The sequence below is a fragment of the Eschrichtius robustus genome, chromosome 13 (genome assembly GCF_028021215.1).
Source record: "Eschrichtius robustus isolate mEscRob2 chromosome 13, mEscRob2.pri, whole genome shotgun sequence".
In the NCBI taxonomy this organism is placed as follows: domain Eukaryota; kingdom Metazoa; phylum Chordata; class Mammalia; order Artiodactyla; family Eschrichtiidae; genus Eschrichtius; species Eschrichtius robustus.
In genome coordinates this window covers 10,977,316-11,000,651 of record NC_090836.1, presented here as the reverse complement: position 1 = coordinate 11,000,651, position 23,336 = coordinate 10,977,316, and the positions used below count along the sequence as shown (strand labels likewise).

The window sequence follows — 23,336 nt, the reverse complement described above, 5'->3', positions numbered from 1 at the left end:
GCTCTGACAAGCATTAAACGCAATGAGAGGTAAAGAATTTGAATTACTCTGGAGAAAGAAATTAGTAGAGTCAGTTCAAGTGTGCCATGTTGAAGTGAGTTTGGTAACTTGGTTTATGGAAACAAATCTGGGTTTAAATATTACGGCCAGGATGATTTTAACTTTTTTAAAATAAGGTGACCAAGTATCAGATTCATTAGTGTAATCTATGTCACTCATAAATCCAGTACTATAATTCTCAAAACTTAATTTTGCCATGCCTAGTTACCTCAAGAGCTATGGCAAAATTGTACCCAAATACTCAAAACAGCTTTACTTCTTTTTTCATAAGAAAAAAATTTTTTTCTATTTCAATCAACTTGTATCATGTCAGGCATCAGAATCACCAGTTGAAAAGTATACCTTTTTAATACCATTTTTTGAAAATGTAATTTATTTAAGCTAAGAAAAAAAAAAACCCAAAGAGTTCACCCATTTCTCCCAGCCCCCAGCCCCACCTCTGTCAACCACTTGATTCACCTTAAAAATTATAGATATATGTGCCCTTTGTCATTATTTTACGAGAGGGAGGAACAGTTGTGAAATCAAACTAAAATAGTAAGGTTTCATAATTTTCAAAAGACTGTCAATTATTATACTAAGGAGTTAGAATCATTCTAAAGTTCCTAGGTGAACTGGGTTTAAGCTATTGATATGCTAATAAAGTGGGAAAATTAAGATTGATTCTACACCATGAGATCAGAGAATGGAACAAGCAGTCCTAGCTTAAGAACACCCAGTTTACAAAATTATATGTGTATATTTACAGCCAGAGTCATTCTAAATGCCACGTTCTCCTATATTCAATGGCAAACTCTGACATGACCGGGGAAGAGTGATTCCCAGGCAGCCATGTGTCCACCTCCCCCTACATCAGATATACTCCTCTTACCATCAAGGGTCTGGAGGGGCAACAGAGGGTTCCAGGTTCCAGAATTTAACTAACTCATTTCCCATTGAAAACAACAATAATAGTCAAATCATTATTAAACTTCTTTTCCAGGCTAGACTCACAAAAGTCTTTTTAGCCCATACGATAAGTAAGATCGTTGTAAATTGTCTCTATGGAAAATATGCTCTGAGTCCCAAACAATCAGCTTAAGAAGATAACTTTTGGAACTGACTCACATAGGTCTGTAAGAGGTTATCAATAACCGATGCAATTTGATTAATTTAATTTAAAATATGTTGAAGTCTTATTTTCGGGTTCCATTGTGTCTTTTTTTGTGCATTACTCTGTGTGCAGTTATTTCATCCAAGACCACAGGGGACTGAAAGATGGCCTACTCCACATTAAAACCACTCTTATCGTATTGGTGTTGACATGATGCTGGGGTACACAGCACCAAACCCTGCTTTCCACTCTTCATTCTGGTCCTTACTGTGCCCGGAAAGCCTCAAATCTTTCCTTCTCTCATAGAGTCCATACAGATTACGCCCCGGGTAATGCAATGAATTGGCTCCTGCAAATGTATGTGACGCATACCATTGTGAATTGCTTTATATGTTGAAGACACATTACAGGAGTTCGCTACTTCAAAGAAAATTTACAAGTATCTCATTTCTTAATGTCATAACCCATTCTGATTCAAGATAATAACCTCTCTCTAATGTATTAGCTTATGAAGTTCCATTTTTTGCTTAAGAGGCTTAATTAAAGCAAGATAAAACTATACTTTCAGTTCCAGAAAGTAGCTTAATGTCTCTGATAAATGCCAACTTGTCCAAATCGAACTGATTGACAACTTAATTAGGAATAAATGTCATTATCATCCATATTTTCTCTACACATTTTTTGAAAGAAAACATTCACACAGTAAAGGGAATCAGAATCTGTTTTTATATGCCTAGAGTTATAAACATTTGTATCAAAATATTTACAATTATAATATATGAAATACCAATCTATTAAAGAAGAAGCCAAATACAGTACTAGAACAACCCACCAACGTAATGCAAATTACATGAGACATAAATGGCACAGAAACAAAGTAAAAGACAAGGGAATACATGGTTCACTCCAGTCACAGTTTGACTTTTTAACACAATGCTAGTATCTCTTTTGGCTGTATCTGATATGTAAATCTGCTTCTGCACGCAAGACAGCCTTCTAAAATCATGTGATCATTAAATCATAATTTAAAAGTTTATCATCCCACAGTTTTTGCTTGCCAACCAATTTACCCCACAGCCCAGATAATTTGGTGGCCAGCTCTCAACATTCCCCTAACCAGAATGAACATAAAGAAATATACTTAGTAATAGTCCTTTTACATAAATACCAGCAACTGTGGCATAATAGCTCCCCAAAAGGAAACGTATATAAGAAACGGGATGAAGAGGGAGCTAGAAGATGAAAAGTAGGCAAGATGTCTCAGATTCTCCCTAGAGTAGATATTCTCAGACTGGTAAAGGAAATGTCTTCCACCAAAAAAATACCCTTTAGCCAGAATCTGAGATGGCTTAAAATAGCTGCGCCAGGCCAGAGCAATGCCTGCTTAACCAGGAATACCATACTAATACCATACTTCTAAGTCCTATATAGAAACACTCTTGTGGCAGCAGACAAGCTCAATTATCATCTGACTGGGTACCACAAGAGTGTTTAGGGGTTTTTTTTCCTTAAAGAAAATATCTGCCCATCACCTATATTTTTATTTCTCTCACGGAAATTTTCTTATTTTCCTGGAAGCACAGACACTCTGTTCTTATTGTGACTGAAATCTAGTATGCTTAATACTTGACAATGATATAGCACCTTTCACCCAAGGATTTGTTGTTTGGTTTTGGTTTGTGTGTATTTTAAGAAGCTTCCAGAATTGCCTTGCCTCACCTGTGTTGCAGGATAGGCAGGACCTCTGAAAGGCAACCCCTCCAGCTCATGTCAAAGCTAGAGCTGTCTCTGAGCCTAGGAGCCCTGATCCCCAACGTGGCTAATTAGATAAAACTTCCTCCAAAGTGTATAATTTAGAGGGAGAGTAACAGATTGTGTTGCACGGGTCTTTGTCCATCTCTCTCACGTTATATACTTAAAACAAACATTGATTGCATGGAGAGAGGTTCCTAATAACATAAAGCTAATATAACCCTGCTATAAGACTGTCCCTTTTTCCCATAATTTGTGTGGTGCTTCCACCACTGAATTGGTCGTTAGTGGCTTTCCAGAAACTCCAGAGAGTTGCCTTGTCTTTAAACGGGAGGCCAAGCAAAGTCTGCAGCAAGAGGTCTCCACGAGGGGCAGCTGTGTGAGGTCTAGTCTGGGTTCTGACCACGCCCCAGGCCTTCCACTGTGAAAAGTTCTCTTTCTCAGTTTAGCTAACCCACCAACTTAGCCTTAATCACTATCTCTCTTCCTCCCATTTTGTCACAAATACCACAGAGCTAAATCTCTGTTCCAACGAGGGATAATGGCTCACTGGCCAAAGTCCTCCCACAGGGCCCTTCAGATGGTGCTGTTTTGCTTTGGGTCGGAAGGGCAGGATGGCTTCCAAGCCTGGCGTATTCTGCACAAGAACAGTATCTGCCCTTGCAGGAACTTGTACCGCTATATTAACTAGGCGCAGTAGGTCTGAAGACTGAATTCACCCTCGGAAGTGGAGCCAGCGATGTGGCAGCTGCTGGGGCCCCAGGCAGTGTATGTAACTGATAACAGCTGGAGGCTGGAGGGAGGCCCTCTGGCCTGAATCCAGGAAGCATCCATCCCAGCCCACGGCTTTCTCCTGGGGCAGGGGCTGGACCAGTACAGGACTCCCTCAGTCATGCTTGCATTTCAACCCCTCCCCCCTGCCTTCCCCTCCCCCCAATTCCCTCTCTTGGTTTTTCCTGCTTAGCAACTTCCACTCCTCTCCCAGATTCAAGGGCTCCCTCCTCCCCACCCCACCCCCCAGATCCCCAACAACGTGTTCAGCCTATTTCTTTCTCAGGACCAGGTAGAGAATGCCGACGATGAAGCTGAAGCAGAAGCAGATCCAGGTCAGGATGAAGGAATAGCCCTGGTGACTTTGAGGGCCGTCGGCATAGTGATGAGTGTAGATGGAGGCCCCCACCAAGATGCACAGCCCTGCAGGCGAAAAACAACGATTAGCTGTTGGTTTGGTTTCTTAACATGAAAACCAAGAAAAAGATTTTATAATTTTAGGAAGAGCCTATTTCCCTCCTGGGCGATGGGAAAATGAAATCTGAAATTTGACCCCCAACGGTAGTTCTGTCGATTTGCCCCAAACCAAGCTTGATGGTTGTGTTGGCAAATCAGAGGTGTTCGAGTTCTCACATCTGCACTGGTTTGTGCGGCTGAAACACAGCATCTCGGGTCCACCCCTCAGCTTTCCCATCTGGACCCCAGCACACAAGGGCAGGCTGCCTGAGGGATGCAAAAGAACACGCCTTCCACCAAACTGCGTGTATCGGGGAAGAATGACAGGAGAGCAGGAATGGCAGTCATTGCAGGCATTCTGGCAGCGGTTTCATCTTTCCAAGGAATCCCACATCCCTGCCCCCTTCGAGGGTCTTGTATACAAGTGCTACTGATGGGCGGACTCCAGCCACTTGGTAGCTGCCCAGGAGCCCAGGTTTAAACAATGAAGCCGACGAGGGTTCTTATTCCAAGCAGCTATCAGGGGTTCTCCCAAAGAGCACAGATTGTACAAGGCGGTTTCACTGCCCCACGTGCTCAGCTGTTCAAGCTGCCAGGAGCACCCATGGTAAGATCTACGGGAAAGCTTTTTCTGGGTAAGCTGATACTCACAGCACAACAGCATAGTGGCCCCCGAGAGGAGGAAGCGGTTGCCTTTCTCCATGGTGAACAGCTGGAACACGAAGACCACAAGGGAGATGACGGAGAAGATGATGGACAGAATCATGAAGGCCTGCACTGCCTTGAGGGCATCTGTGGACACAGGGCGGGGGGAGTGAGGGCATTAGGCTACCCAGTCCCCGAGGGACTGGCCATTTCCCTGAGCCCACCAACTGTCAGCACTGAGTACAATATCTTTGTACGCACCTTCACCGCCATATGATAGGCTGTCACTGCAGCCATCAGTGGAAGTACAGTTTTTCCAAAGACCTACTGATCCTGTTCCATTATTTAAAACCATCCAGACCTGAAATCAAAAAGAAATAAAGGAACTCTTCTCAGTACTCTGTAATGACCTATACGGAAAAAGAATCTAAAAAAGAGTGGATATATGTATATGTATAACTGATTCACTTTGCTGTACAGCAGAAACTAACACAACATTTTAAATCAACTATACTCCAGTAAAAAATTTTTTTAATAAATTAAAAAAAGAAATAAAAAGTTGTTTATAAACTAACCCCCTGCTTTGAAAGAAAAGGAAACAACAAATCACCTTGTGTCAGGACCAAATCTTAACCAAGACTCCATATTTAGTCATAAACATGGTTTATTTCCATCTCTTGGTGGAAATAAGGTCTCACTAAAACTGAAGTCACAAAGATCCCAAGAAAAAAGAGAGAGAAGAACGTGTGGCCAAGGAAAAGTCACCTCATTCTCTGGGCCTCACATCCCTCAACACTTTAAAAAAAAAAGAAAAGAAGTAATTCGACCATCGCGGTTTAAAATTCTAAGGATCTAAGAAACGGAAACCCTGCGTGAGGAAATTGGTTTTAAGGAGGCACAATTCATACACCCTACCAAGATCGTTTCATGGAAGGGGCTGGCTAGAGGGGGAAAAAGTTAAGGAAAAATGTTCAACTGGAAAAAAGTAAGAAACATAAAGGGCAACGAAGAAAATAGCTGGGTGATCAATAAGCCACTTTCATCTAAACAGAAAGATAAACCTTGATCGTCACAACATGCAAAGTAATTCCATAATAACATAGTCTAGCCACAGCCTTCCTGTGGCGGCAGCTGAAAGTAGAAGAATGACCAAAATGTGTTCCCCGAGGCTCACCACAGTGCCAGCAAAACAGTTATCCTTCTGGGATGGAAAACAAACACCCAGCCCTGTCTACACAGAGTGTCTGTTAAAATGAGACTTATTGGAAAAGCAGGGCCAGGATGTCAAATCGCCTGCCTGCTCTTGATTTAATAAACAACTCTGTGTCCAGCCCCATATCAGAAGCTGATAATTCAGATATTCAGCACTCAGCATCCACTAATACAGTTTGAAGTTGTTTATCAGACCTGTTATCCTGAGAGACTTGGAGGGCAGCATACAGAATGGCTAAATTAGAGTCTGGAGGAGGCCACATGGGTGAGGGTTCTGGCTTATCACAGTGATGCTTCAATTAGCCTTGCCTATAATTATACCCACCGATGTTGGCAAAACTCTGAACTTTAAAACCCATTTATCCTTCAACTGTAACAGGGACCTAAACAGGTTCTGGAACCATCTTTGTCTGTCTAGTGATGGATGGCCTTGGTTTTTAGGTCCAAGGAGCTGTCTTGTTTTTTTTTCTGAGAAAAGCACAATGGACCCTGCAAACTACCACTAGAGGTCAGAGTAGCCCAAGTTTCAGAGAGAAGAGCCTGCTGCTACCTCCATATTTTTAGGTTGTTTTGTTTGAGTTAATTCAGGGGAATCAGGTTAATCTTGCAAAATTCCACTCTCACATGCTACTCTCTGCCCAGATCTTGAATTTGGCTGTTGGGCCACCAAAGTGTCTTATGATCTCACTCCCATTTCTCCTTCTAATCAAGGTCCCCAGAAGGAAGGGAAGGTCTGCCCTGCCACGCAGGTGTCCTCATTATGCCCTGAACAAAGCCTGTCCGTCCCTGCTGGGCTCCTTGGCTGGCACACCTAGAAGGCGTCCCATGCTCCTTTCACTCTGCATCTTTAGCAGAGAGAAACCCCACCCATTTACCCATCCTCCAAGTTCCACCTCCACTGAGAAGCCTTGCTGTGTTCTCCAGCCTGGCGGGATCACTCATGTAGACGCTTGTTACTTAGTTGTTTGAAGTGCAAGTATGTGTTTATTTTTTTTCCATGACTAAACTGTAAATTCACAAAGGGCAGGAATTATGGCTTAAACGTCCTTTGTAGCACTTTATGTAAATATGCAAATAACTTCCAAATGAATGAATGAACAGAAGAACACGACTCACGTTGGCAATGGTGGAAACAAATAACATGATGACGGTGGCGATGTGGACCACAAAGATGCTCGCCAGTAACACCAACATCTTGGCTTTTTGATGGCTTGGGAGTGAAGAGAGTTCTGAAAAGAAAGGAGAACACGAAAGGGAAAGGAGAGGTTACTGTCAGATTCAACACGATAATTCAGCTTTCCCACCTGGGTGGGCTAGCTGCTAAAATCAGGAAGAGCTGCAGTGAAAACCATCAAGATTTCATCATAAATTCCTGCAAACAACTAGTTAGCCCAGTTTCCCCAAGTACCTATTCGTCTATTTAAATAGACCTCAACAGAAACAGAATTCTGCCTCTCAGGTATTTATATACTCATCCTTCTGATACAGCCTGTTTCGAAACCAGAAAATTTTATGGTAACTGTTATTATTTTATTTTGTTTGTGTTTTAGAGGCCAAAAGTAGGACTTTGGTTTTTAAAAGGCCTTTCACAGCTGTAATTTCCAGGTCTCTATGCAACAATGTCATATAAATTTCTATTTTCCACTAGGGAAGTGTCCATGCTTCTATCAAACTGCTCACCCAGCAATTTTAATCGAATTTTCCTCAGACCAGCAGCTATTACTGAATGCCCAGAGACTGAATGGGCTACTAATTTGATCCCAGATGAGATATAAAACGTGAGAGCCACAACTTCTATTATAATAATGCTGTTCGATATTCAATAATTATAACTACCTAATTACAGTCTAATGATCTGATCATCTACCGATGGAACATTTTAGACTGGTATTACTGCACCGGAGCCTTTGGGCTGTGTCATGGTACAGACTCTACTATTGGTCTGGGGGCATAGGGTTATATTTCCTATGATTCAATATGACAGTTCTGGGGGCTGGATGCAGCTTGAGAGACTACTAAAGGTGCCTTTGGCTTGTGCATGACATTTACCCAAATGCCAATCCTTCAGGACTCAGTAGAGCAGATGGGCAAATGCATCCATCACACGGTGGGTGGGAGGATGGGGAACTCATAGAGATTAAGAATGTGCATGGGTAAACAAAAGCGTTCAGCCGTAATCTCAGCAGAATAGAAGACGGGAGCCAACGGGTCATCAAACCTAGAAAATAAAGGAAGTGTGAAGGATGCATGAGAGGGCAGCTATTCTGATTAATGTCAGCTACAGGAGTGCTGTCACTCATGCCCAAGAAGGTTAAGAGGCGGTGCCAGCTCTCAGGAACTTCAGAAGGAAAGGGCTCAGGTTATTCACACCCTAGGCAGGGTGGATGTGTGGCTATCCCCTCTCAGGGAGGAGTTGGCGGTGCACATCCAGCAACTGTGTCCCACTTCTCTCTCTCTCCCTCCACCTCACTTAATGGAAGCTTTGAGTGTGCTTGAGCCCCTTTCACATTGGACCGGGTATTTACTGGAGAGCACGGATACAATCATTCCAACACTTCCGATGATTTTGATCTCCTCTCCCTTTCCTCATCAGGCACTCAAAATCTAGAATGACCTACGGTACCCCGGGGGCCTTGCTCTTGACAGGCCAGGAATGAGAGGTAGACAGTGGCCCCCACTGCCCACCCGACCCATTCCAACCCCCCCGGCGCCCTCCTTCCCCATCCGAGCACTTCCTGCCACCTAGGTTCTTTTTGTAGAAATGTGTCCAATTGAACTGTGAATGACTAAAATGATGAAGTTTATCCCGCGGCTTCAGGGGAGAGCTTGGAGCTTTCATGCCTGCTGTTAATAATCTCCCCACACATTCAAATGCATTTTTGCTTTCCTCAAGTCCTTACACACTTCCTCAATTTTCTGCTTGAGTTTAATGCACAGTGAAAAGAGGTTTTTGAATTAGACAAATGTTGAGTTAGAATCATATAAAGTTGTTTGACCTTCCAGTCTCAGTTTCCTCCTATGTAAAGTGAGGGTTGCAGTGCTAATCATACAGGGAAATGTGAGGGTTACATTGGATCGTATATGGAGAACTCCCAGCACAGTGCCTGGCACATGGCAGATACTAATGGGGTTGCTTTCGTTGTGATTATTAGTATTACTATTACCATTATTATTATTCTATGAAACTGAGTAGCTGGCACCAAACCAACCCAGTCCATCCGTCACCAGGCTGCCCCATGTTTTAAGTGCCAGTAATAGGATATCTGCTATCCAGTTCACAAGGCTGTGTGTATAAAATCATTTAGGTCTCTTAGAAATTGTCTTTATGCCTAATCTTGCCCCTTGAGTGGGAGGACCACTGGGAACACCCCCTTAGGGATGAGGAGGAGAAATCTCACTCTTCTCAGCCCTGTGCTACCCATCCTCCTGGCACCCCCAAGATTCGCACCATCACTAGATCCTGATCTCACCCCTCATGGAGAAAGGAACAGGTATGAATTAATTCTCTGAATGCAGGGAATTAAAATATTACATAACGTGGGCTTCCCTGGTGGCGCAGTGGTTAAGAATCCGTCTGCCAGTGCAGGGGACACAGGTTCGATCCCTGGTCCGGGAAGATCCCACATGCCGCGGAGCAACTAAACCCGTGCACCACAACTACTGAGCCTGCGCTCTAGAGCTCGCGAGCCACAACTACTGAGCCCTTGTGCCACAACTACTGAAGCCCGCACGCCCAGAGCCCACGCTCCGCAGCAAGAGAAGCCACCACAATGAGAAGCCCGAGCACCGCAATGAAGAGTAGCCCCAGCTCGCTGCAGCTAGAGAAAGCCCGCGTGCAGCAACGAAGACCCAATGCAGCCAAAAATTAAAATAAATAAATTGATTTTAAAAAATATTATATAACGAGTCATGTTTAATCCTCCTTGGGCTCTACAAATGACTTTTTTATTCCTTTGCTTCTAATTTACAAACACCCTCTTCCTAATAGGGGTTGAGGGACCAAAGACAGAATATAACACACCAAGTGAGGGCTCTTAAATGAGGTCGAGGAAAATGTTATGAGTCTCCTCCCTTACATGCTGTTGGGGATCCGGCAGTGTTTTCCGTCCCCTTGGACTGGTCTGTAACCCTCCGAAGTTGAGTCTGATTCCTTTTGCCCTGGTTCACACTGTCCGTTTTGATGACTTGAACATAACTGCCTTCCAATTACCCTGCACCTTCACCGTGGCTGGTCCACTGCACCCCCTGGGGCGTGCGAGTTCCTGGCCAGTGGCTCTCACTTCTGATCTAACCCACAGCCCCACCTGATCATTATTCCCCTGCGGGGCGCAGGCAGGAGTGAGTGGTGGAATCAAGCAAGGAAGCGACTCTCTTTCAGGGTATTTAGATTTCTGTAATCATGCCACATCTTTTCACCAAAGAAAGGAGCAAAATGTCTTGGATTAGCAAATGTTCTTAGTGCACGGAACACACAATTCTCTCCACTTTTGGCTGCTGTATCCAGCCGGAAGTAGGAGCTGTTTAGCTGGAGCTATTGCATAACACATATAGTAACCTCTCCATTTTTCATTGCCCCAAATTTGTCAGGTTTTGAATAGTATCATCCATTGTCAGCTTAGAGGGGCTTCCTTTAATTTCAGTGGCTCCCCCCAACACATTTGGAAACAGAATGAACTGTCTTCTTAAATGTCTGGCCAGGATCATCCCTAGGTACTCAGTCCCTATACTAGAGGCCCCTCAGCAGATGAGTGGGGACCTATCAAGTAGTAGAGTGGTTTGGGTAGAAGTAAAAGAAGACCCCGTGCTCCCACGGGGTCCACCCACCCTTCACAGGCAGGGGAGATTTCTGAGAGCCTCATTCCCTGGCGTCGTGTGTATCTTGCTTCAGATGAAAGCACCGAAAAGAGACCATTTCTGAGCATTTATAGCTTTGGAAGTATTGGCTGCTACAACTTTCTTTCGTGGCAGTATGTTTCACTAAGACAATAACTGAGTTCTCTCTCCCACCTCTCCAAAAGGCTATGGATAGCACGCGCCAACGGAAAGCAGACCCCTAGTCACAGCCGGGCGGCTCAAACCAGGCAGTAGAGGATAACAGCATGGAGGTTCTAAAGAGCTGGGTGACACACCTTCCTCCCAACAGAGCATCGGTGCTCGGGAACACCCCAAAGTTTGTCACGTGGTTGCTGGGACTTTCCTAACAACATGATCTGTGGTCCTTGGAGTTGCACCCAGGCCACCAGAGCTAGTGAATCCACTGCATTCTCAAGGGATAGGATGTCCACTGACTGTTCTATGTGGGGTGCCAGGAACACATTTCTCTACCCACCACTAGAAGCAAAGTAGGATGGCCCCCTTTACCCTCATTTACCCAACAAGCTTGGGGACAGGGGTGGTCAGGGCTCCGTGGGGTTGGGTGGGAAACTGAGAAAAGTAGAGGAGGCATGAATGCTGACTCTAGAGAGAAGTGATCGTTAAGAGAAACGGAGGTTAGCGACTTAGAGCCACACACAGGCTCTCTTTATCCCTTTCCTGTTCTTCTTTCTGCCCTAATGGACAGGCCCGCCGGTTCCTTTTCCACCTCTGCCATCTTTGTTTCTGACCATGCTTCCCCTGTTCTTCCCGCATCACCCAGACCACACTAGGGCAGTGGTCTCTTTACACTCCTGTCCCCGATACAAGCCTCACAACCACTGACCATTCTAGATCTGGATGAAGTTCTTTGCTAATAGGACATTTATTCCAGTTAGTGAAAATGAACCTGAAGATTACGGTTGCTGGTGATTGGAACTGTAAATGACTAGCTAATGTTGGGGAGAAAGATAACTGCCTTCTCTAGTTGGCTCCGTCCACTTAAATCTTTATGGGTTTCTTGCCTCCCTCTTATACCCAACCCCCCCCCCCCAAAAATGAAAGAATCAAAGGAACATATCCCTGAGACTGCCTTCCTCTTTGCCTTTTTCAGGTAGCCTAACACTTTTAGGGCGTTCTGACCAGGAGAAATTAATCAGGCCTCTGTGGACACCTTTTCTTTTCTAATGGGTAACTCATACTGCGGAGACTTTGAGAATCATTGACTTCTAAACAGACAATTGAGGTGTTGGTAATTTGGCTCCGTGATTGCTAAGCTAGGGGTCAGATAACTTTCTTTCTGCCCTGGAGTCCTGTGTGTTTATTGAGCGGCCACCAGAGTCTAGGGGAAGCAACGCTTGAGGGTGGTCCAAGGAACAATAATTGGGAACAATACAACAGAATAGAGCCCCCAAAACCTACTTCTCCAGCAAAGGAAGCGATGGAAATCCTCGGCTTGAGTCACTGAAGATCTCGCCAGAGACTGGGGGTGTCACATAATCAGAAACAGGGATCTGGGGGTTGTGTGAGCAATGGGGGAGCCCCACAGAGCTCAAATGTCTGTGATTCACTTGGAGTGTGTGACAGTCTCACAGACAAAGGCAAAGTGGAGGCATCCTCTACCAGATGGCACAAGATAGCTTTCTGAGAAGCCTGTGGATCTGGCTGGCTAGCCAGAAGACAGTTTAGTCATTTCCCTGGCAGCTGAACAGCCCAGGCTTTTCTGGGGAGACAGGAGCAATAATGACCAGATGCCAAAGTCCCTCCCCATCACTCCTTCCTCTCATCCCAGTTTTTTTTTTTTAAACATCTTTATTGGAGTATAATTGCTTTACAAGGGTGTGTTAGTTTCTGCTTTATAAAAAGTGAATCAGCTATACATATATGTATATCCCCATATCTCCTCCCTCTTGCGTCTCCTTCCCACCTTCCCTATCTCACCCCGTTAGGTGGTCACAGAGCACCGAGCTGATCTCCCTGTGCTATGCGGCTGCTTCCCACTAGCTATCTATTTTACATTTGGTAGTGTATATATGTCCATGCCACTCTCTCACTTCGTCCCAGCTTCCCCTTCCCCCTCCCGTGTCCTCATCATCCCAGTTTCATTGCTGAAAATAACACAGTCAGGTCATGCATTCTTCCTCCAGTATTTATCTCCCGTGCATCCTTACTTTCCACTCCCATTGTCACTGTCCGGCTCAGGACCATCAGCCTCTCCCGCGATCCTCTCTCTGAACTCCTCCCTCTTAAGTATATGCTCTGTGCCACTGGATTATCCGACCAAGTCACTCCTCTTCTCAAATCTTGCAAACACACCACCACCCCACCACCAATCGGGAAAGAGGATCCAAACACCTCACGCTGGCACTGGGAATCCGAGGAATTTTAAACCCGAACAGAAGTAGTCATTTTCCTCCTGTTATTAAAATCACTGGTGGCAACCCGCCTGGTAACAGAATTATTTGTGGAAATGTTTCGCTCCCCCACCCCTAAGATTCTAAGTTCCTGAAAGGAGAAGCTTGTCTATGACAGGTACCAAGTATCTGTTCAGCGAGCAAATAAATGAATCAAGGAAGGCAATATTTTCTTTTCTGTGGAAAAACAATCAATGTCAAAGTAACTGAAGTCTTCATAAAAAAACAACAGAATTCTACAGAGAAAATGTTTCCCCCTTTTTTATATAGGTGAACTTTAGGTTCTGTATTAGTTTTAGAAATTATTTATATATTTCTGTAACTATGTATTGAACATCTTACTACAGGCAAACTCTGTGAATATTTCCTGAGTATCTTTTTTTTTTTTTTTAATTCTTATTTATTTTTTGGCTGCGTTGGGTCTTCGTTGCTGCTTGCAGGTTTTCTCTAGTTGCGGCGAGCGGGGGCTACTCTTTGTTGAGGTGCGTGGGCTTCTCATTGCGGTGGCTTCTCTTGTTGCGGAGCACAGGCTCTAGGCGCGCGGGCTTCAGTAGTTGTGGCACGTGGGCTCAGTAATTGTGGCTCGCGAGCTCTAGAGTGTAGGCTCAGTAGTTGTGGCGCACAGGCTTCGTTGCTCCGCGGCATGTGGGATCTTCCCGGACCAGGGCTCGAACCCGTGTCCCCTGCATTGGCAGGTGGATTCTTAACCACTGCGCCACCAGGGAAGTTCTCTGAGGATCTTTGACATTTGAATATTCAAGGTTATATGTGTGTTTGTTCCCTTTTATTCAAGAAGAAACAAGTAAATGCAAAGAAAAAATCTTAAACTTCTAAATACTATTTTGTGTATTTAACTTCCCTATCTACCTCTTTAAATTACAGAATCTCTGACTGAAAGGGGGCTTTAAAATTCCTCCCCAATACATGAAACTCATCTATAAATCTACACCAAGGAACCACCTAAATCATACTTAAACTCCTCCAGTCACGGGGAGCTCACTACTTACCAAGACCCCCTTCCATTAGAAAGGTCCTGACAACACGTCAGAGGCTGCTTTTGACAATGACTATCTTGATCTTACTTCTGCCCTTTGTCTAATGCTTCCTTGTTAGCATTTTTCTAAAGTGGTCACTTTTCCAGCAGAACTTCCAGGTTATCAGAGAATTAGCCAGAGGACATCACCTGAGATTCCCAAATCTCACTAAAAGTCATAACACTGTCCTGAGATGACCCGACTGCTGGACACGCTCTGTCTCTTCATTGATTGATGCTTTCAGTGAAATCCCCATCTCTTTCTGGGTACCTGCAGACTTTGAAGAATGCTTTCTCAGACCAAGACACAGTGCTTTCTCCAAGGCGCAAGATGAAAGTGGCAAAGCCACTCCTGGTTGTACGATCTCCATGAGTCAGCCCACATCTGCCCATCTTCCTTCGTGGCATACCCAAAACTGTGGCTGTGCTTCTCCTGGGGACACTGTGCAGGGTGGTAGCACGAATGCCTTTCTGTCCTCTACACATCAGGATCATTTTGCTTTTGTTGGTTTATTTTGATATGTTTCTTTCCCACTGAGGATCATTTGGGTTGGCAAAATGAATGTCCAGCAGAAAAGGAAATACTCTCTTTGGGGAGCAGCCGTAGAGGATGTATCCGGAGGAGGAAAAGGCTGGGATTAAAGGCAGGGCTGAGTGGATGAGACCTTGGATGAGCTTTTCTGACCATTGTTCTTGTTGTTTTTTGTCAAGTGTACTTTTCCATTCTAAATATTGTTTTAATGTAGGGGTGGGAGAGGGGGGCATTAATTTCTCCGTGGGAAACATGTGGAGAAAAAGAATCCTGAAGGGCTATTTCCTCCTGCTTCTGGATGTCTGATGTTTGGTGTGGAAGGAAAGAATTTCAAGCTGTACCTCACTATATACACATCGTTCCAGGGTCTGATGTTTTCAAGCACACAGGGCAGTTTTTATGACCAGGAGAAACATCACCAATCTAGTAGCAAAAGTAACAGGAATCTACATGTTCCAAAGAAAACAACTATTCTTTCATGGTCCTGGGGGTAAGGGGACCGCACTTCCCAAATGTGGGCTCTCATGAACGAGGGTTATTATAGAAAAGGTGGTGTTTTTCCGGCACTGCTGTAGACTAGCATGATTCTCCCATAGTTAGGGATGAGGAACTGGGGGTGGGGGTAGGAAGATGTTATTGAAGGGGAACAAAACGAGAAAGAAAGAAAAAAGAGCACCTATTGGAAAACCAGATTCTCATAAAAATTCTGCCTCTGACTAACTGCTAACTTTGGGAAAATAACATACCCTCTCTGGACAGTAGCTCCTAGAGAGACACAGTATTGAGCAGCAAAAAGAGCACAAATTCCAGGTTCAACTCCTGACTGCACCACTTTAAAAAAAAAAAAAAAAATTCAGTGTTAATGGGGTATAGTTGACATATAAAATTGTAAGCTATTTCAAGCACGCTGAAACTCCAGCCCATTTTAACTGTGATCTGCAGACCTCGTAGCCTTAGTGTGAGGACTGAAGGGCTCCTGCCTGACACAGAGCAAAGGTTGTACAGTTGTTGGTTATTCTTTGTGTTTCTTTATGGAAAATGAGAAGCTCGGCCCAGCGCAATGGGCTTGAAGCTTCTCGGGCAGAAACTGAGGGCCAGCAACTCTGCTAAAAGCAAACAAGCAACACGAAGCTTGTTTTTCCAAACGTTCCCAAAGAGAGTAACCTCTCTCTCTGGTTTCCCCTGGTCCTCTTTTGTGTTGGGGAGTGGCTAGATCTGGGGGACATCTGCCAAGGCTCAGGCCAGACCTGGACAGCGAGGCCGGGCCCAGCCCGCGCCCCCGGTCCCGGTCCTGGCCAGCAGCTGGTCAGGCCATCGGGCAATGTTCCCTGGGCGAGGAAGGAAGTTTCGTTGTCTTCTGATACTAACAAAAGAGGAGTGTTCTGGCGGCCAGAATGTCTCCAAGGGAGAGGTTGCCAAGATAATAACTAAGGTTTGGGAAGAAAATCAAGGTGTGGCCCGGCCCCAGGGGCCCTTGGAGGGATCCGACAGTAGGTGGCGGTAGCAGGCTTGCACCAGCAGGGCCGCAGCCCAGGAGGTGGCAGGGCCAGACGGATGCAGGTGCAGCCGGGGCCGCCCCAGTGCCTGGGGTGGGCTGAGGGCTTTGTTGCTCTTTCTAAGGGCAACTGGTTGTTTAGTGGCTTAGTAGGGCTGAGGTTATTCAGTCCAGTTCCTCGACAGAAAAGGAAAAGCAGGTCTCCAGAGTGAAAGCAGCAGCAGGATGAAGCCCCCCCACCCCCACCCCCGGCATCTTCCAGGTCAGGCCTCCTCCACTGCAGCACGAGCTTTTCTCTCCTACGTTGGGGCAGAAGTTCTAGAACTTCTACCGGATCTCCCCTTCACTCTGTTCCTCCCACCGCCTCCTAGTTAATCAGAGGGTCAGCAGAGCCCCTCAAAAGAGTGCCACTGGAAGAAACAAAGGGCCTTTGGAAGGACGCTGCTTCTTTCCATTAGGTTGCTGAGAGGGTCCACCAGCTGAGCCTGCCCCGCCGAACCCGACTCCCCCCGCTCCTTCCCCCGCTGCCACTGCCAACCCCAGACGAGCTTCAAACCTTCCATCCTGGCTCCCACCTACAGCACAAGCCCGCCTCCCCAGCGAAGCATGGCGGGCCGAGGGAAGCACGAGGTCTCAGCTTCACAACCCTTTCTCTGAAATAAGTGTGGACCCACCTGGCTGGTCTGACTCCTGGTTTCAGGAGCGGAAACCTCTCCCCAGCTCCCCGCACCTAGCCTCCTAGGCAGGGTCTTTGATTATTTCAAAGAAGACATCAAAGTACCCAGGACTTCATTCTGCTGTCAGCCCTGATATGACCCTTCTGAAAAGGGAAGAAACATCCCCGGGGAAGATCACCGCCCTGTTGGCACAGATATTCGATGGAAACTCAGATGTTGCATCCATGAGCAACAGAAGATTCTTCACGGGCGGGGCGGGGGGTATTGGGGGGTGCGGGGGAGACAATGAAGGAATACTTGGCCCTAAGGACTGTCCCGAGGCATCGAGGGAGGGAGTCAAGAGATCTTCACACTTCTGCCTTGTTCTTCCTCCTTCTCCCTGGCTTCCTCTCTCCACTTTCTCCCTCTTCTAGGCCTTTCCATCTGCCCCCCTCCTCCCCTGACACACAGGCCTAAGGAAACCCGCGCAGTCCCCTTGCTCCCCGCCCCCTTCCTCCTGGCACCTCCCCTTTCCTCCTCAAGGTCAGCTCCCCATCAGCTCTCATCCACACCTTTGCGGCCGCACCCTCCTTGACAAGAGGGTGGGGCTCCTTTCCCAAGACCAGCTCCTCGCATCTCCCCGAGCCTGGCGTGGTTCCTGGCGGATCCCTTGCTGTTGTCAATACCCCCACAAGGCTTCGCTAGCCTGGCCCTGCTTATCTGAGCGGGTGCTCCACGGGTTTCATAAATCAAACCTCTTACTTTTCTTCCGAGAGCTGGGTGAATGCTCACTGGCTACCCGACGGTGAAGCCCGCGGACCCGGTCCCTAAGGGATCTCTGAGCGTATGAAGCCGAGGAGCCCGCCTGGGTCCTCCTTCCGTCCTCCGTGAGACGCCTGTTCCCATGCAACACGTTGCTTCATTTCACTTTCCTACCAACGTTTACGGATTAAGCTTGCTGTTAGCGTGAGCCAAGGGATTTCTCACAACAGGAATGGTAGGATCTTAGAACAATAGGGTCTCAGAGCCACAAGGGGCCGTGGAGACCACCAAGCTCAGTTCCCTCCATCGAGAAGACAAGTGTCCTGCCCACGTCACACGGCAGAGTCGGGACAAGACGACGGCCCCTCGGGCTTCCTATTCAGCCATCCTGCACCTACCCCAGGATTCATGCCACCGATTTCAACCCAAGCCCAGTGGGTTCTCAATTTTAATTACCCCACTGGAAAAGAGAATTCATGAAACAGGCTCGGGAAATAGGAAAACTGCCAGATCCGCGTAAGGCCAATGGCCCCAAGAATAGAGGAGTCCATTTTAGCCCCAGAGAAATGCCATTTCCACAGCAGGGAAGGAAAGGTTGACCCAAATATTTTGTTAAAAAGGGAGAGAGAGACACAGCAATCCCCACAAGGGCTTCTACTTTTATCCTTGTGCTTCAGTATCAGCGGATCTCCCAATTAAATTGAGAGAAATGACTTGTAACTGAAGTGTTACAAAGAGTGGTCTTGAGACATGCATGTTTGGGGAGTGGGGTTTTGGGAATTCAAGCAAACTCCTAACTGGAAGCGTATTTGGGCTCCCTTGATTACTGAATAGAAATCCAGGGTCATCTGGGCAGAACTGGAAAAAGTATTGGAAAAGGGACATTTACGGTCAGAAAATTCCAGTTCCATGTTAGTTAAGGGTTATGAGCTCTTTTCAGTGGATTGACATCCAGACTGCCCATCAGCAATTAGATCGAGGTGATGTTGATTGGCAGCCTGTTCCTGTATTTACTATGACAGGAGGTTAACAGTGGAAAGGCATGGGCTGCGTGAACTATGGACCAAGTTAAGGGACCAGCCCCAGAAGGCCAAAGAAGCCTGTGTTTCTGGCATTGGATTGATTTAACCATGACCTCGTGGTAGTAATTGGGTGTGTCCCTCTGAGTATGTATATCTGAGAGTCCCAAATGGCTCTGAGCTTTTGTGCTAGGCAGCTACGTGTATACAGGTGGTCGGTTCAAGAAGGAACCATATGCGTGTGTTTAGAAAATGAAGGCCCTCAGAATCAGATCACTTGCGTATGCATGACTATGCTCACAGTTTCAAAGCTTCGAAAACGCTCCCTGCTCTTTCTGAACCTTAGGTAGTAATAATAATAATACAGATGCATCAAGTTTTATCCATTAAATATTAAATAAGGGTCAAGTGTTTAGAGGATAAGGAGCATCGGATGGGTCAACAACAATGAAAATAGAATAGGTATTTTCAGCACCGGAGAACTAGGAACAAAGTATAGAAGTTATAGAGAAGCCAAGTTTGCTGGATCTAAGAAATTCTAGTAATTAGAGCTATCTAGCAAAGGTGGGTGAGCATGACAGTACCTTCTGAGGTACCAAGCCTCTTCTCTGGCAATTTTAGGGAAATGTAAAATTCCCATCCGTCCAAGGTGGTGTGAAAATAAGATTTCTGCATGTGGCAGAGAATGAATGGGTTGACCTCCAAGATCCCTGCCAAACTCAGGGCACAAAATCAAGGATGAAATGTAACTATATTTGCCTTGTGCCCTTTTCTGAGGCCATTTTTCGGGTCTATTCCCTGTCAGGCTCTGAGGAGTCTACAGAAAAGCCATTTTGCTTCACCTCTAAGCCTTCTAGGTCTCTGACTGCTTTCTCTCCGCTGGTCCCAGGGGGTCTGGTACCAGCTGGAACCCCCAGAGCCACCGAGTCCAAGCCAAGAGGGTCTGCATGCCCCGGGTGGCCTCTATGGAGATCCTTCCCTAGGTCCCCCAGATGTCCCTGGGAATTGGATGGGCCAAGTCTGGCCTAGGAGGGAAGCAGGAAGAGTGGAGAAAGCCACAGTCTTTTCTGTGGTCTGTGGAGGGGACGTCTTTCCTCTCCTAGAGACTGCCCTGTACTCCTGGGAGGGGGCCAGCATCTGCTCTGGGATGTGATCTGCCCTGGGTTGGTCCTCGATGGCCTTCTGCCAACTCCCAGGACAGTGTCCTACCCTCAAACAATGTAAAATCCAGGGGGTCCTTGGACCAGGACGCCAGACCGGACATCCTGCGGCCCTCCAGACAGCGCTCCACGCCCGCCCCAGTCCTCAGAGTCTGGGGTGGAATTTGATCCACCTCTGAGGGCAGGAGGAAAAAACAACCCTCCCGGTTCAGTCTTGTCAAAGATTCACAGCTGAAATGCACAAAAACTCCCTCAGCCACGGAACTCTCTCACTACTTCTTGGAGGAAGAGGGGAAGGTGGGAATCAGAACCGCATTCTTTAAATTGCCCTCAAACTCCAGGCAATAACACGCAGCACACTTGCTCATTTATAAAACTCCAGCGTAAAGTGAGATGCCGCACAAATAATGAAATTCATGATGGTTTACGCCCCCAGAATTGTCAGTGTTGTCTATTTGCTGACCAGTTAAATCTAGCTTATTAGTTTTAACCTGCACAGACTGAAAGATTTGTACTAGCTTCCTAGGATACCACTACCATCAACTTAATAATGGCTTCCCTAATCCACGCCCATGTAAACTGGAAATAATCAACATTTCAAGCAAAGGCGGGAGTTCCCTGCATCTTGAAAAGTTGCCCTTGCACTAACTTAATCATCCCCTTGAGGGCAATTTTACCAGGCGCCTTGCCTGTACCAGGTACGCAAGCTGATTACTTTTGAATCTTCTCTTCGTATGAACTACATTTCTAAAGAAAAAGCCTAATTTCATCAGACAAGCTGAATCCTGTCATTCTCCTCATCTTGTTTACCTGGGGGAAAAAATACACCAGTATCTATGTTGAAATGGGCCACGCCTCCACCAAAATGCTCATCATAAAAAAAAAAAAAAAAAAAAAGCAAATAGAAATCACTCGTCTTCCTTTTCCAGATACCTTTCATGATTAGCACGAGCGTTTGTTTGCATTTGTACAGCCATGTTTTGGAAAGAGTGAGAAGATAAACGTTCCAAAACAATCACTGCCTTCCCTGCAGAAAAAAAATCCCACATCCACCTAAAATAAAAAATTATTTTAACATTTCTGATATGCCATATTTTCACTCAGCACTAAAATTTGGTTGTTTTTGAAGTGAAAGCACAAAGCGATTTTTTTACAGGGACAGATGAAACTCCCCTGCCCTCCCCTCCAAACCCAGTTTCCCTCCTGCTTCTCCCCATCCTCCATATCTGGCCAGAGAGAGAGTTCTGGAATCCACATCAGGCTCCCAGCTTCACCAAAGGCACCCATCCTGCGTTTTATTTCAAACTCCACTTGAAAGAAAGAGTTTCCTCTTTCTCTCTCTCTCTCTCTCTCTCCCTCTAACGGTTTTCTTTAAACAAACCAACCCCCTCCTCCTATCCCATGGAAAGAAAAAATATTTACACTTAAATAAAAGTGAATGAACAAGCCAAAGGACAGCAGTAAAAGTAACCACGAAAATAAACTGAAATGCAGATCTCTATCCACCATCACCCCAAAAGACCAGCAAATAGAGAAACAATTCAAGTCCTGAAGCACTTTGAATCAAAACAGAGGAATTGACAACATCGGGCAAGCACACTCTGTCATTTCAAAGGTACGTCGTGGCTCCCCCCATAAAGAAAACCCATAAAGGATACGCTAGTGGTATCCTAGGAAGCTAGTACGAATCTTCGGAATACCCAAAGTCCCTGCTCCCATCACGCTTTCAGAACAAGGACCCAGTTCCTGCAAGACCTAATTACAGCCCAGCCCCCTCGATGGCCCCGACCCCCCGGGGCCCCCATCAAACTAGATTTTACCGAACCTTGAGGAAAAAGTTGTCTCGGTGCCCACTTTTAGCCAAAAATTTGAAGGGCTCACTTCAAAGGGTCATGGAAAAATAGCAAAGGAAAAAAGAAAAAGCAAAGTTTCGGTGAGGTCGGAAGGAGGAGAGCAGTGGGAAGGAAGGAAAGTTCGCTGGGCTTCCCCACAGTGTCGGGAGCTGTCCTACCTGAGGGTCCAGAGACGGAGGTGCCCTGAGTGACAGGAGCTGGTGGCAGGCGTCCGCTCTCCTGGAGGTCTGTGACCGCAGTGAGGGGAGGGCTGGCCTCCCGAGGTTATAAGTTTCCTGCGCTGGTGTGCTGGGGTGTGTGATGGGCGGTTTCTTTTCACTGTGCTTTAAAGGAGTTTCTATGAATCAGTCTGGCTTAAAAAAAAAAAAATGTGTTGGTAAGCTACGCCCTGCTAAGCTGGCAGTCCGTCAAGAGAGGCTGGGAGGGAGCCATCAATTCAGAGAAGCCAGTTTAGGCTCCCTGTGACTCAGACACACAGACCACAGTGGAAAAAGGAGTGACATTGCTTCAAATGAGTAACAGGAGTCACACAAATAGATCTGTTTACCAAAGCCCATTCCTCCTCATCAAAAAGGAGACATGGTTACCATGGATACAAGCAAAACACAGGTTATCTGCCCACACTTTCATCTGGGGGGGGGGAGGCACAGGGAGAGGGACATTGCCCTGCCCACTGACATCCTAGCTAATCATCCCACGAGACTCCCATTCTTCCTCCCCCACCACATGCATCCGAGGCTGCTCACGGTCGGGAATGATCAGATTTACTTCTGATTCACTTCCCTGCCTGACCCTGGGCACCATCCTGAGGGTGGCTGGGGATGAAGAAGGGAACACGACAGGAGCCCTCGGAACCCTGCCTCTCAGTCGTGGAGAGCTGGCTGGCTGGCCCTTTAATTATGCTCCGTGAACGCCCAGCCAGACACTTACAGTCGGGAGGAAGTCGTCTAGTTAAGAACTTTGCTCTCTGACCTCCAGGTAATAATCACCTGGACCTTGCTCCACAGTTGAGCTCCTCGGGCATAATCATCCCAACCACCTCCCTGCCTCACTCCTCTCTCACTCAGCAGTGGAGTCGGGAGTGGCCCCAGAAGTCATGTCATCCCAAGGCCAGGCGTCCGCTGGAGTCCAGAGCCCAACTGCTCACCACTTAGCTATGTGACTGCATGCCTCCATTTCCTTGGGCACAAGTGGGGTAGACAGTACCTCTTATGATGAGAAATACACGTAGGGAGCTTGTAACAACACTTGGTGCATAGTAAGCACTTGATAAATATTAAGTAGAATGAGGATTTTACCGAAGAAGGAACCCAGGCCCAGAGAGGTGAAGTAACTGATCCAAGGAGAACAGCAAATTAGCAGGAGCAGCTGCGTTCCAAGTCGGCCACACCCAAGCAACTCTATTTCTGCTGTTCACTGCTGTATCATGACAACTTATTTCAATTCAAATTATTCTCCTAGAGTTATTTATTGATCCAGCCAACCAACGCATTTGCCCATAACCGTGCACTAGGCACTGTTCAGAGCGCGGAGTCACGGATGTGAGCAAGATGCCTGTCCTGCTGGAATTTA

General features: G+C 46.3%; 1 protein-coding gene across 1 annotated transcript; it reads right to left on the bottom strand.

Annotated features, from left to right (window-relative positions):
• Positions 1-1,856: 1,856 nt before the first annotated feature.
• On the bottom strand, positions 1,857-22,072 carry EMP1 (epithelial membrane protein 1). The gene is made up of 5 exons (XM_068560053.1): positions 21,923-22,072; positions 7,106-7,218; positions 5,039-5,138; positions 4,784-4,924; positions 1,857-4,099 (listed from the first exon to the last, which is right to left on the bottom strand). Exons 2-5 carry the CDS (start codon positions 7,181-7,183, stop codon positions 3,948-3,950), a joined length of 471 nt encoding a protein of 156 aa, XP_068416154.1. The 5' UTR covers positions 7,184-7,218; positions 21,923-22,072; the 3' UTR covers positions 1,857-3,947.
• Between the last annotated feature and the right edge of the window lie 1,264 nt (positions 22,073-23,336).